General features: G+C 72.2%; 2 protein-coding genes across 5 annotated transcripts; one reads left to right on the top strand and one right to left on the bottom strand.

The window, feature by feature from the left end:
- The first annotated feature begins 2,625 nt into the window (after positions 1-2,625).
- NOP53 (NOP53 ribosome biogenesis factor) lies at positions 2,626-8,659 on the top strand. The gene is made up of 13 exons (XM_068910073.1): positions 2,626-2,848; positions 4,720-4,784; positions 4,913-4,997; positions 5,123-5,334; positions 6,032-6,102; positions 6,190-6,285; positions 6,402-6,506; positions 7,050-7,220; positions 7,508-7,683; positions 7,777-7,843; positions 8,224-8,300; positions 8,457-8,513; positions 8,583-8,659. The coding sequence occupies exons 1-13, from the start codon at positions 2,652-2,654 to the stop codon at positions 8,587-8,589; spliced, it is 1,386 nt and encodes a 461-aa protein (XP_068766174.1). The 5' UTR covers positions 2,626-2,651; the 3' UTR covers positions 8,590-8,659.
- Positions 8,660-9,062: 403 nt separating this feature from the next.
- On the bottom strand, positions 9,063-11,423 carry LOC138061214 (gap junction delta-2 protein-like). Of its 4 annotated transcripts, none has more exons than XM_068910078.1 (3): positions 11,242-11,423; positions 9,784-10,162; positions 9,063-9,693 (listed from the first exon to the last, which is right to left on the bottom strand). In XM_068910078.1, the coding sequence occupies exons 1-3, from the start codon at positions 11,310-11,312 to the stop codon at positions 9,331-9,333; spliced, it is 813 nt and encodes a 270-aa protein (XP_068766179.1). In that variant the 5' UTR covers positions 11,313-11,423; the 3' UTR covers positions 9,063-9,330. The 4 variants fall into 4 exon arrangements, with proteins under 4 accessions (XP_068766179.1, XP_068766177.1, XP_068766175.1 ...); XM_068910075.1 differs by lacking the exon at positions 11,242-11,423 and adding an exon at positions 10,701-10,953 and having other exon boundaries at positions 9,277-9,693; XM_068910076.1 differs by having other exon boundaries at positions 9,064-10,162; positions 11,242-11,402.
- Positions 11,424-13,009: the final 1,586 nt, after the last annotated feature.

Raw genomic sequence — 13,009 nt, 5'->3', positions numbered from 1 at the left:
TGGGGCAGGTTTGGGGGGGTGCAAGGGGACGGGGTGGGTTTGGGGGGTGCAGAGGGATGGGGCAGGTTTGGGGGATGCAGAGGGATGGGGCGGGTTTGGGGGGGTGCAAGGGGACGGGGTGGGTTTGGGGGGTGCAGGGGGACGGGGTGGGTTTGGGGGGTGCAATGCATGGGGTGGGGTTGGGGGGGTGCAAGGGGACGGGGTGGGTTTGGGGGGGTGCAAGGGGGACGGGGTGGGTTTGGGGGTGCAATGCATGGGGTGGGGTTGGGGGGTGCAGGGGGATGGGGTGGGTTTGGGGGTGCAATGCATGGGGTGGGTTTGGGGGGGTGCAAGGGGACGGGGTGGGTTTGGGGGTGCAGGGGGATGGGGCAGGTTTGGGGGATGCAATGCATGGGGCGGGTTTGGGGGGGTGCAAGGGGACGGGGTGGGTTTGGGGGGGTGCAAGGGGGACGGGGTGGGTTTGGGGGTGCAATGCATGGGGTGGGGTTGGGGGGTGCAGGGGGATGGGGTGGGTTTGGGGGGGTGCAAGGGGGATGGGGCAGGTTTGGGGGATGCAATGCATGGGGCGGGTTTGGGGGGGTGCAAGGGGACGGGGTGGGTTTGGGGGGGTGCAAGGGGGATGGGGCAGGTTTGGGGGATGCAATGCATGGGGCGGGTTTGGGGGGGTGCAAGGGGACGGGGTGGGTTTGGGGGGTGCAGGGGGATGGGGCGGGTTTGGGGGGGTGCAATGCATGGGGCGGGTTTGGGGGGTGCGGGGGACGGGGTGGGTTTGGGGGTGCAGGGGGATGGGGCAGGTTTGGGGGATGCAATGCATGGGGCGGGTTTGGGGGGTGCAGGAGGACGGGGTGGGTTTGGGGGTGCAATGCATGGGGTGGGTTTGGGGGGTGCAGGGGGATGAGGCGGGTTTGGGGGGTGCAGGGGGACGGGGTGGGTTTGGGGGTGCAGGGTATGAGGTGGGTTTGGGGGGTGCAATGCATGGGGTGGGGGGCTGCAGGGGGATGAGGCGGGTTTGGAGGGTGCAGGGGGATGGAGTGGGTTTGGGGTGCAGGGGATGGGGCGGGTTTGGGGGGTGCAGGGGGATGGAGTGGGTTTGGGGTGCAGGGGATGGGGCGGGTTTGGGGGGTGCAGGGGGATGGAGTGGGTTTGGGGTGCAGGGGATGGGGCGGGTTTGGGGGGTGCAGGGGGATGGAGTGGGTTTGGGGTGCAGGGGATGGGGCGGGTTTGGGGGGTGCAGGGGGATGGAGTGGGTTTGGGGTGCAGGGGATGGGGCGGGTTTGGGGGGGTGCAGGGGGATGGGGTGGGTTTGGGGGGGTGTAATGCACAGGGCGGGTTTGAGAGGTACAGGGGGACGGGGCTGATTTCAGGAGTGCAATGCACCAGGCAGAGCTGGGGGGTGGGTTTGGGGGTGCAGGAGGATGGGGCAGGTTTGAGGGGTGCGGGGGGACGGGGCGGGTTTGAGGGGGTGCAGGGGGATGGGGTGAGTTGGGTGCAATGCATGGGGCGGGTTTTGGGGGTGCAATGCACGGTGTGGGTTGGGGGGGTGCAGGGGGATGGGGGCAGGTTGGGGGGGGTCAGGGGGACAGTGCGTGGGGGTGGCACACGTGTGCCTGCGTGTGGGGGCGTGTGCATGGGGGGGTGCACACATGTGGGTGGGGGGGTCTGCAAGCATGTGGGGGGGAAGGGGGAGGCATGTTCAGGCGTGTGCGTGTGTGTGTGGGGCCGTGCACAGGCACAGGCGTGTGCATGCGTGTGGGGGGCGTGTTGGGGAGCGTGTGCACACGTGTGTGCACGTGCCAGGCGGGTGGGGGTGTGCGAGCGCGGCTGCACAGCGGAGCTCACAGCTGGAGCCGGGGCGGGCACAGCTGGGCCCAGCCGGGGGTGGCACATCTGGACGGGGCTCGGGCACATCTGGGTTCACACCTGGATGGGGGGGTCCTGGCACATCCGGATCACATCTGGGCGAGGAGTTCGGGGTCACCGGGGCACCTAGAAGAGGAGGCGACGTCGGGGCTGCTGGGGAAGGGGGGCACAGCTGGATGCACATCTGGATACAAGCATATCCGGTACCAAATCGGGAGTGAGGATAAGGGTCGTAGGTGACAAGGGCGCTGCACAGCTGGAGCCACATCTGGAGGGGGTATCGGGGCACACATCTGGATTCATGGGGGGTTATCTCCTCACCTCTGGGGAGCATGACAGAGCCATGTTGCACATCTGGATGTGCAGCAGGAGAGGGACAATTTGGGACATTTGTTTCCACATCTGGATGTGGGAGAACATCTGGGCCACATCTGGGGGGGTCATTGGGGTCCATCGGGAAGGCAGCGCCCCAGGGCCACAGCTGGACCCACAGCTGGGAACGGCCGGGTTCCCCTCCCCTCCCCCCTTCCCGGCCAGATGTTCCCACATCTGGGCGTCGGCCCCGCCCGCCCCGGTCCCCGTGACGTCACCCAGTGACGCTAGCCCGCCGCGCCGCCAATCCGCGCCTGCCTCCCTCCCGCCGCGCCCTCCTCAAGATGGCGCCGCACGGCCGCCGCCGCCGCCTCTCCGTCCCGCCCTCCCCAAGATGGCGGCCGGAAGCGGGCCGGGGGCACTTCCGGCGCGCGGCGAGCCCCACCCCTCCTTTCCCCCTCCTCGGCCGCGCGGCCAAGATGGCGGCGCCCATGGCGGCGGCGCCGTTCCTGGGCCTCGGCCCCGCGTCGCGGCCCCCCGCGGCCGCCCGGCCCCGGGCCCGCGGCCGCCGCCACCGCAAGAAGGGCTGGAAGCGCTGGGCCGGCCCCGAGGCGCGGCTCGGCCGCGAGATCGGCGACTTCCTCGAGGACGTGGCGCTGCAGCAGCGCGCGGCCGGGTGGGGCCGGGCCCGGGGGGGGGGTCTGGGGTCCCGAGGGGGCCGTGGGGAGGCCTGGGGGTGTCTGGGGTATGAGGGGGCTGTGGGGAGGCCGGGGGGGGCCTGGAGCATGGGGGGCTGTGGGAAGGCCTGGGGGGGGCCTGGAGCATGGGGGGCTGTGGGAAGGTCTGGGGGGGGCCTGGGGCATGAGGAGATGTGGGGAGGTCTGGAGGGGGGTCTGGGGCATGAGGGGATGTGGGGAGGTCTGGAAGGGGGTCTGGGGCATGAGGGGATGTGGGAAGGTCTGGGGGGGGGCCTGGGGCATGAGGGGATGTGGGGAGGCCTGGGGGGGGTCTGGGGTATGGGGGGGCTGTGGGGAGGCCGGGGGGGGCCTGGAGCATGGGGGGCTGTGGGAAGGTCTGGGGGGGGTCTGGGGCATGAGGGGATGTGGGGAGGCTTGGGGGGGGTCTGGGGTATGAGTGGGCCATGGGGAGGACTGGGGGGGTCTAGGGTATTGAGGGGACTGTGGGGAGGCCTGGGGGGGGAGTCTGGAGTATGGAGGGGATGTGGGGAGGCCTGGGGGGGCCTGGGGTATGAGAGGGATGGGAACTGACAGGCGAAGGGCCTGTGGGGGCTTCTTAGGCCCTGAGGGGGCCCCGAGGGGGCTGTGGGGAGGCTTGGGGAGGGGTCCTGGGGTATTGGGGGGGCTGTGGGGAGGCCTAGGGGGATCCTGGGGCTTGGAGGAGGTGGGAGCCAGGCCTGGGGGGCGGGTCTGGGGCTTTAAAGGAGCTTTAGAGAGGCTTGAGAGGGGTCCTGGGGTTTGGGGGGGGTCTTGGTCCCTGAGGGGGTTGGGGGGGGGCAGGGGCTCAGGGGGGCCATGGGGAGGTCTGAGGGGGGTCCTGGGACCCTCAAGGCGGTCGCTGGGGCTCAGGGGGGCTGAGAGTGGCTTGGAAAGGGCTTGGGGGGGGATCCATGGTCCTGGGGGGCCTGAGGGGGCTCATAGGGATGAGAGGGGCTTTGAGGGGCATGAGAAGGGCTGGGGGTGGCCTGCAGGGGGCTCCAGGTGGTTTTGAAGGATCCTGGTGCTGTGGGAGGGGGGCTTGGGGGCATGAGAGAGGGGCTGGGGGAGGCCTGAGGGCTTTGGGGGAGCTGGGAGCAGGCTGGAGAGGGGCCTTGGGGGGGTTCTAAGGGAGTCCTGGGGTTTGGGGACCCAGAAGTGGCCTGGAGGGGAACTTGGAGGGGGGCTGGGGGGGGTTGGGGTGTGAAGGAGCTTGGGGGACGTGAGAGGGGCTAGAGGCAGCCTGGAAGGAGATAAGAGGGTCTGGGGGGGCTGCGAGGCACCCCGAGAGGGGCTTGGGGGTGTGAGAGGCTTTGGGGATCCTGAAGGAAGGGTCAGGAGCAGCCTGGGAAGAGATGAGAGGATCCCAGGGGGCTGGGGAGACCTGGGGGGGTCCTGGGGGAGCGAGAGGCCCTGGGGGGGGCCTTGTGGAGCTCCAGGGGTGTGAGGGACCTTGGGGGGGGGAGTCTGAGGGGACCCGGGGGGGGCTCTGGGGTAGCGAAGGGCCTTGAGGGGACATTGGGGGTTGCGAGGGGCTTGGGAGAGGCCTTGGGGGGATCCTGGGGTTTGGGAGGGGTTTCCTAGGGGCAGGGGGGGCTGGGATAGGCCTTTTGGGGGTTCCTGGGGTTTGAGGGGGCTCAAGGGGCTGGTGGGTGGTTAGGGGGTAGATGGGGGGGCTGGGGAGGGGGTGCTGGGTGTTTGGAGGAGCTGTTTGGGCTGGGGGGGAAGAGGAGCTGCGGGGTGACGCGGCCCTCGCAGGGTGAGCGGTGCGGGGCTGAGGGGCCCGGCTGCCCCCCCGGGAGGTGACTCGGGCTCCTCCTCTTCCTCGCCTCAGGGGGCTCATCGCGGAGAAGCCGGACGAGAGCCTCTTCTTCGTGGACACGGGCAACGCGGAGAAAGGTGAGCGCCGGGGGCCAGCCGGGGTCCCCCCGGGTGCGGGGGGCTCGGCGCAGGCGGGAGCCTCTCCCCCTCTCGCCGCCCGGCCGCCGGTTCCCCCTCGGCGTCACGGTTCCCCCTCGGCACCGCAGATCGGAAGCTGAACAAAGGGAAGGAGAAGCCGCTGCACATCGACCTCATCCTGCAGCCCGACTCCAAGGTGCCGGCGCCCAAAGAGTGAGTTTCCCGGCCGGAGGGAGCCAGGACTCGTGTTCAGGGTCCGCTTCCCGCTCCGGGCTCTTCGTGCCGGCCGCAGCGGTGCCGGGGGGGGGACTCTGGGGTGACCCCCTGCTCTTGCACAGCATCCTGGCGCACCAGATTCCCAACGGGAAGAAGCAAAAGCGGAAGCAGCAGCTGTGGGAGAGGCTGGCGGAGAAGGGGGTGCTGCCCCGCAAGGAGCGCCTCCTGCGGGCCCGGCTGCGCAGGGGGCCCCCGGCCAAGGGGGGGAGCAAGGCCCCGGAGCCGGGGCGCGTCGATCCGGCCAGGAGCTTCTACGACATCTGGGCTGAGAACAGTAAGGAGAAGCGGGGACGGGGCTGCGGGGAGGGCGGTGTTGTGGGTGGAGCGGCCGTATCGGGATTTCCCGGCAGGTGTCAGCACTGGCCCTAACGGTTTTGGGGACGCTTCACCCTATTCAGCTGCAAACGAGCTCAGATTTGCTCCCGGTTCAAGCTGGCAGCACGCGCGCCGGAGTTCTCCCTGAATCCTGGGGGATGGAAGAGACTCGCAGGCGCGGCGCGGCCAGGACGCCTGGTTCTCTCCCCGTTTCTCGCCTCTGCGCTGCCTCCTCCCCGGCCGCGGAGCCAGGAGCGTGGGCGGATGGTCACGTTCCAGCGGCCGGCTGAGCCGGGCTGGGCCGGGCGCAGGGCGCCGCGGAGCCGGGATTAACCTTGAGCCGTGCCCTGGTTGCGCTCGGCGCCGCGTGGAGGGGGCGAAGCACGTGTGAAACCGGGGCCGCCGCCCGCCATGGCGGGGGGAGCCGGAAAGGGACGGAGCCCCAAGAAACGCACGGAGTGAAACACAGCCCGGCTCCGGAGCCCGAGGGGTGCTCCCGACGGGAAGGGACTGTTTTGGGGCAGATCGGGGTCGACGTCTCCCGCTTCCTGCCCCAGCCGGTCCGTCGCTGGCCCCGTCCCGCCGCCAGGCGAGAGCAGCGCCGCTCTGCCCCTCGTGAGCCTTCGCGGTGGGGGCTGACGGCCGTCTCCCCGCAGACCCACTGGACCGGGCGCTGGCGGGGCAGGACAGCTGGTTCCTGGAGCAGACCAAGAAGCAGAGGGTCAAGGTGAGCCCTGGGCCGGGGCGGGGGAGAGCGAAGAGGGGGCTTTCGGCCGGGCTGCGACCTCTCACGCCGTCTGCCTTCCCCCCGCAGCGCCCCGCCAGGCTGCAGAAGAAACCCTCGGAGGCGCCCGCCGTGGAAGTCATCGCTGCCGGGGGCTCCTACAACCCCACCTTCGAGGACCACCAGGTTGGGGGGCGGCTCGGCCGCTCGCAGGGGCCCGGCCCGCCGCCGCGGCCGCCCCGCTCCGTAGCCGTGCCCCACCGCCGGCCTCGGGGGTGACTTGTGCCGCCGGCTCCCCGCAGGCGCTGCTGCTCCAGGCCCACGAGGTCGAGCTGAAGAAGCAGAAGGCCGAGGAGAAGGTGGAGAGGCAGCTGAGCTTCCCTCCGGCCGCCGAGGCGCCCACGGCGGTGAGACCCCAGCCCGAGGCGCGCGGGGAAGGGCTGCCGCTAGCTCCCCTGCGGCCAGCGCGGTGTGTGGCAGGGTGCGTCCCACGACCCCGGAGCTCCCTCCCCTCGGAGCCGGCAGCGTCCCTCTGCTCCAGGCGCGATCGCCCGCTCTCAGCCCCTCGTTCGGGGTCCCACCTACCCGCTGGGACAGGGCACGTCCGGGCCTCTAATCAGGCTCCACGCCGGAGCCGCTGATCGCTTTAAGGGGATGCAGCAGCCTCCGAGGCTCTGCGATAATCCCACTTGGCTCTGGCTTCTCCGGGAAACCCCCTTCCCTGCCAACACCTCGGTGGGGCCGCGGAGCTGCCGGCCGGCAGGGCAGGACAGGGGGCAGCGCCCCGGCTCCTTCCTGCCCGAGGAATCGAGGCCTCGGCCCACGGCAAGCTCGAATCCCCCCCAGCTCCTAGCTTGGTGGCAGAGGGGGGACGGCGGAGGCAGACGCGGGAGGTGGCAGCGTCCTGGCCTCCTGCCCGGAGCCGGGTGCTGACGGTGCCCCGTCCGCAGGAGACGCTGTTCCAGGAGGAGTGCGAGGGGCTGCTGGAGGAGTCGGACGAGGAAGGCGGGGGGCCGTCGCCGGAGGAGCCTGGGGAGCCCCTGAAAACAGGCCCTGCCGCCCCCCAGAAGGAGAAGAAGACGGAGCAGCAGCGCCGGAGGGAGAAGGAAGCCCGAGCCCTGGTGCGCTGGGGGCAGCGTTTGGGGGTGTCGAGCCGCGTTCGGGGCTCCCTCTCTGCCCCCCACCCGTCCCTCATCTCGAACCGCCGCCGAGAAGCAGGGGGTTAACGCGCCGCGGCGCGTCGGGCCCCCGGCCAGCGTCGGCAGCCGGAGCCATCTGCGCGCGCCGGCCCGGCCACCTGCCGCCGGGGGTCGTCCCCGCCGCGGGGACGCCGGGAGCGGGTGACGGCCGGCGGACGGGGACGCGCCGCGCGTGGTCGGGCCGGCCTCTCACCGCGGTCTCCCCGCAGGCGGCCCAGCGGCGCCGGGAGAAGGCGGCGCGGTGTCGGCGCCAGGAGCTCTTCCGGCTCCGCTCCATCCGGCTGCAGGTGAAGCGCTGGGAAGCGGAGCTCGTCCGGCGGCGCCAGGCGCGCCTGGCCAAGCGCCGGGCGCTGGACGCGCAGCCGCGGCGCCTGGGGCGCCTCAAGTGAGTGGGGAGAGCGGCGGCGGGTCTGAGGGGAGGGCGGCCGCGGGGCTGCTGCCCCATCTCCCCCCGCCCCGTCCCCTGCCGTCCCCGCAGGTACGAAGCCCCCAGCCTGGAGGTGCAGCTGAGCGACGAGCTGGCCGAGTCCCTGCGCACGCTGAAGGTGGGTCTGTCCGTCCGTCCGTCCGCCGGCTGCCCGGCCTTGGGGGAGCCGCCGCCGGGGGGGGGCGGCCTGGCCGCTGGTGCCCCGTGATGAGCCCCATCCTTGCGCTACGAGGATTCGCAGCCCGGCGGGCTGGGAATGTGAAGGTCTCCCGGGGCTCCCGGGGCCTTGCTGCGTGGGCGAGGGCCTGGGAGCTGAGGGCGCCGAGCGGCGGCTGCTTTGTCCTGTCCCCCCTCCTCCTCCTCCTCCTCCTCCTCCTCCTCCTCGGGAAGGAGTGCGGGAGCCCCCCCCGTCCTGGGGGGGGGCGCTTCCCAGCGCTGTTCTCGCCGGTCGGCCGCCCCCCGGCGTCCCGTCTCCGACCGGCTCTGCTCCCGCCGCAGCCCGAGGGCAGCGTCCTGCACGACCGCTTCAAAAGCCTGCAGCGGAGGAACCTGATCGAGCCGCGGCAGAGAGCCAAGTGAGCGGGGGCCGCGCGCGCGCAGGGGGGGCCCGGCCTCGGCACGGCGTCGGGCTGCGGGCGGGGGGGGGGTCTCCCACCACTGCGGGCTCGGCATCCAGCCCGGAGGCGGGGAGGAAACGCGGGCGGATCGTGATCCCCCTCTCTCCTCGCCAGGTTCAAGAGGAAATACCGGCTGAAATACGTGGAGAAGAGAGCTTTCCGGGAAGTGACGTGAGTGAGGCTGGGACGGGCCGGCCCCGGCGGCCCCCGCCGACCCCCCGCTCGCTCTCTGTGTTGCAGGTTGTAGCCACGGACCCCGCCGGCTCGGCCGCTTGCCGGGCCGCGTGCCTTTCGCCTAATAAAACCTTTGTTCCCAGCGCGCTCTCCCCGCTGCGCCGAAGCCGGCGTCACGGCTCCGCGCTGCCCGCCGGGCGCCCACGGGTTTGTCTCCGGCCCCGAGCGGCGACAGCGCCACGCGCCGCCGTTTATTCCCCGTTTCCCCTCCTCGCCGGCCCCGGGGCGGGGGGACGCACGGAGCCGGGCTGGCGCGCCGGAGCTCTCGGAGGCGGCGGCGCTGCGGCGGATGAGCCCGGCGCCTCTCCCCGGGGAGGCTGCCCGGCAGATGGTGCGCGGCTCGACCCCTTTCCCCGCTCGAGAGCAGATTAGAGGCCGCAAATCCTCAGCGGGAGGGAGCCGCTGCGGGGCGGCCTCCCCGGCCCCGCTCTGCCCCGCGCCGGGGGGGCATCGGCCAGCGCCGCCCCCGCCCTCAAGCTCGCCGTTCGATCCCAGCGTTTATTCACATCTCGAGGTCTTGGGTGCGGAGAGGGGAGCTTTTTCCTCCCCCCCCCTTTTCCAAATAAATAACCCCAGCGCTTCCTCGCCACCAGCGCCCCGTGCCGTTGCCCCCCAGGTTCCCCCCCTCCATCTCCCCGCTTGCACCATAAACGTGGAAAAAGTCCGATAAGCGCCACGGTGGGCTCCGGCCCCCGTCCGCCCTGGCCGCCGCCGCGGTGGGCTCCGGCCCCTGGCCGCCGCCGCCGCCGGGGGCTCAGACGTAGGCGGACTCGCTGGACTGCGTCCGGCCGAGGGCGGGCGCCGGCGCCAGCGAGGACAGGTCCTTCTTGCGCACCTCGCCCAGCGACTTGCGCCGCGCCTGCACGCCCCGGATGGCCGTCTTCACCTTGCGCCAGCCCAGGTGGTTGAGCTCGGCCAGGTTGAGGAGGACGCAGATGCCGCTGACGGCGAACATGAACACCAGGAAGACGGTCTTCTCGGTGGGCCGCGAGACGTAGCACTCCACCTCCTTGACGCAGGGGTAGCGGTCGCACTCGAAGATGGCCGGCACGTTGAAGCCGTAGAGGAAGTACTGGCCCGCCAGGAAGCCGATCTCCAGGGCGTTGCGGAAGACCACCTGGATGACGTAGAAGCGGGAGATGCCCTCCTGCCGCTTGGCCTTGGCGCTGCGCGCCGGGCGCAGCGGCGTGCTGGGGATCTCCTTCACCTCCAGGCAGTCGGGCTCCTCCTTGGCGGCGCCCTCGGGGTTTTGCACCAGGATCCCGTTGAGCGTCTTGGCCTTCTTGGCCTCGCGGGGGCCGTCCTTCTCCAGCAGCGGGTAGAGGAAGGAGTAGCGGCGGTCCCGCTGCTTGGCCGACTGGTGCACGGAGTAGGTGATGAAGCAGAGGCTGGGGGTGCACACCAGGATGATCTGGAAGACCCAGTAGCGGATGTGGGAGATGGGGAAGGCCTTGTCGTAGCAGGCCTGGTTGCAGCCGGGCTGCAGCGTGTTGCACATGAACATGGTCTGCTCGTCCTCGTACACCGTCTCCCCCACGATGGCCACGATGAGGATGCGGAAGATCACCACCACCGTCAGCAGGATCCTGCCGGACACGGGGAGGAGATGCACGGCCCCGGCCCGCGCGCCTGCCTCCCACCTCGCCCCCACCCCGTCTGCGGCGGCGGGGGGCTTCCCGGCGCGCGCGGCTGCCGGCGGCACCGTCCCCGTGCCGCGGCGCGGGAACCCCTGAGCCCTTGATTAGATCCTCCTAAGCGGATTCTCCGGGGCAGGAGGCGCCGCGTGGCCGGGAAAAGGGGGAGGAAGGAGCATGGGGCGCTGCGGACGCCCTGGGCCCCCCGCGGCGGCTGCGTCCGGACCCCTTGGCCCCGCTCTGGCCGGGGGGACGTGGGAAAGGACCCCCCCCCCCGCAACAGGGCCGGCAGGATGCGGGAACCGGCCACACGGGACCGGATGGGAGGAGACGGGGGCCGATCCTGGCCGGGGGGCTGGGGGCGCCGGGGGGCTGGGGTAGCAGACACGTGGGGTCCGTGGGGCCGTGAGCACTGTGGGGCCGGGGCAGTAGGGTCGGTGGGGGCCATGGGGCTGCAGGCAACTCCTCCCTGTCCTCCCCCCACACACACCAGGGGAGCAGCAGGTCCTGGATCCAGGTGTACGGGGAGCCCAGGCGTCCGGGGGGGCCCCGGCGTCCGGGGGGAGCCAGGTGTCTGGGGGACCCAGGCGTCCAGGGGAGTCCCAGCGTCCAGAGGGACCCAGGCGTCCGGGGGAGCCCCGGCATCCAGAGGGACCCAGGCATCCGGGGGGACCCAGGCGTCCGGGGGAGCCCCGGCATCCAGAGGGACCCAGGCGTCCGGGGGGACCCAGGCGTCCGGGGGAGCCCCGGCATCCGGAGGGACCCAGGCGTCCGGGGGGACCCAGGCGTCCGGGGGAGCCCCGGCATCCGGAGGGACCCAGGCGTCCGGGGGGACCCAGGCGTCCGGGGGAGCCCCGGCATCCGGGAGGACCCAGGCGTCCGGGGGAACCCAGGCGTCTGGGGGGACCCAGGCGTCCGGGGGAGCCCCGGCATCCGGGAGGACCCAGGCATCCGGAGGGACCCAGGCGTCCGGGGGGACCCAGGCGTCCGGGGGGACCCAGGCGTCCGGGGGGCCCCGGCGGCGCGCTCACCTGCCGATCATGGTGGAGTGCTGCTGCACCGCCGCCTCCAGCAGCCGCTCCAGGATGGTCCATTCGCCCATGGCGCCGGCAGCGGGACCCCCCCGCCCCGCCGGGCCCCCGCGCTCAGCGCCGCGGCCCCATCGCCGCCGCCGCCGCCGCCCGGTAGCGGCAGCGGCAGCGGGAGCGCGCGCGCGCCGGCAGCGGGAGCGCGCGGGGCCGCCCGGGAGCGCGCGGCGGGCGAGGAGCACCGGGCACGGGCGGCAGCGGGCGCGGGGGGGGCGCGGGAGCGGGGGCGACCGGCGGTACCGGACACGGGCTGCTCCGGTGCGGTGCACGGGCTGCCCCGGTGCGGCGGGCGGCTCACGGGCCGCCCCGGTGCGGTGCACGGGCTGCTCCGGTGCGGCGGGCGGCTCACGGGCTGCCCCGGTGCGGTGCACGGGCTGCCCCGGTGCGGCGGGCGGCTCACGGGCCGCTCCGGTGCGGTGCACGGGCTGCTCCGGTGCGGCGGGCGGCTCACGGGCCGCTCCGGTGCGGTGCACGGGCTGCTCCGGTGCGGCGGGCGGCTCACGGGCTGCCCCGGTGCGGTGCACGGGCTGCCCCGGTGCGGCGGGCGGCTCACGGGCCGCTCCGGTGCGGTGCACGGGCTGCCCCGGTGCAATACGCAGCACATGGTGTGCTCTGTGCAATGCACGGGCTGCCCCGGTGCAGCAGGCAGCCCACGGGCCGCTCCGGCACGCTAGCCCCTTCCCACGTGTGCGCCCGGTGGGCGCATGCACTTGGGGCTGCAGCGTTTGCCGACGTCCACGTGCTCTGGCGCAGCGCTCGCCGCAGCCGTGCCGATCCGCGCCGGTGAAGCGCCGTAGGCAGCATGCGACGCCCGGCGCCATCAGCCCTGCAAAATCCCCCCCTCGGCCCCGCTGGAGGCCCGGAGCAAAGGGCCGGGAAGTGCCTGGGGGGGGGGGGGGGGCTGCAGTTTTACCAGCAGGCTCCTGCCTTTGCACCCAGGTTCAGGGCGAGCATTCGGGGTTTGCACCCAGGTTCGGGTCGAGCATTGGGGATTTGCACCCAGGTTCGGGGTGAGCATTCAGGGTTTGCACCCAGATTCGGGTCGAGCATTGGGGATTTGCACCCAGGTTCGGGGTGAGCATTCGGGGTTTGCACCCAGATTCGGGTCGAGCATTGGGGATTTGCACCCAGGTTCGGGGTGAGCATTCGGGGTTTGCACCCAGATTCGGGTCGAGCATTGGGGATTTGCACCCAGGTTTGGGGTGAGCGTTTGGGCTTTGCACCCCGCTCCGCGCAGTCGCTTGCCACCGGCTGCGTGCCCCTGCGTGGCCCAGGGCCCCGAGCGCGCGGCACGCCGGATGGACCAGCGCCAGCTGCAAACAGCTGGAAAACCCCTGGGAAGGGCTGGGGGGGCTTTGCCCAGGGCCCGGAGGCGGCCGTGCCGGGAAGGGCCGGATCCGGAGGGTGCTGAGCACCGGCTGGGCGTTTTGGGGCCAAGCAGCGGCTTTGAACCCAGGAGAAGGCCCCAAACGCGGCTCGTGGGGGCGCGAAAGCACCACGCGCAGCGGGGAAGCAGGCCTGAGGCGGCGGGAGCAGCGACGCCGGCTCAGCAGGGACGAGGAGCCGGAGCGGCTGGCTCTCTGTGCACGTTCACGCCAACGGCGAGAGCGTGCAAAGCGCTTTTTTGGCCCAAAACCTCCAAAGCTGAGCTCTCTGCCGGAAGCAAGCCTAAAAGGGCGGGGATGGTTGGTTTTTGGGGGGTATGGGGTGT

The sequence above is a fragment of the Struthio camelus genome, chromosome 16 (genome assembly GCF_040807025.1).
Source record: "Struthio camelus isolate bStrCam1 chromosome 16, bStrCam1.hap1, whole genome shotgun sequence".
NCBI lineage: Eukaryota > Metazoa > Chordata > Aves > Struthioniformes > Struthionidae > Struthio > Struthio camelus.
This window is presented reverse-complemented; position numbering and strand designations above follow the sequence as displayed.

Coding starts and splice junctions, on each gene's coding strand:
- NOP53 (XM_068910073.1), top strand. CDS start 2,652: ATGGCGGCGCCCATGGCGGCGGCGCCGTTCCTGGGCCTCGGCCCCGCG. Junction 4,785..4,912: donor CACGGGCAACGCGGAGAAAG/GTGAGCGCCGGG, acceptor TCGGCACCGCAG/ATCGGAAGCTGAACAAAGGG. Junction 7,684..7,776: donor CGGCGCCTGGGGCGCCTCAA/GTGAGTGGGGAG, acceptor CCGTCCCCGCAG/GTACGAAGCCCCCAGCCTGG.
- LOC138061214 (XM_068910074.1), bottom strand. CDS start 10,909: ATGCCGGGGCTCCCCCGGACGCCTGGGTCCCCCCGGATGCCTGGGTCC. Junction 10,163..10,700: donor CAGGACCTGCTGCTCCCCTG/GTGTGTGTGGGG, acceptor CGTGTCCGGCAG/GATCCTGCTGACGGTGGTGG.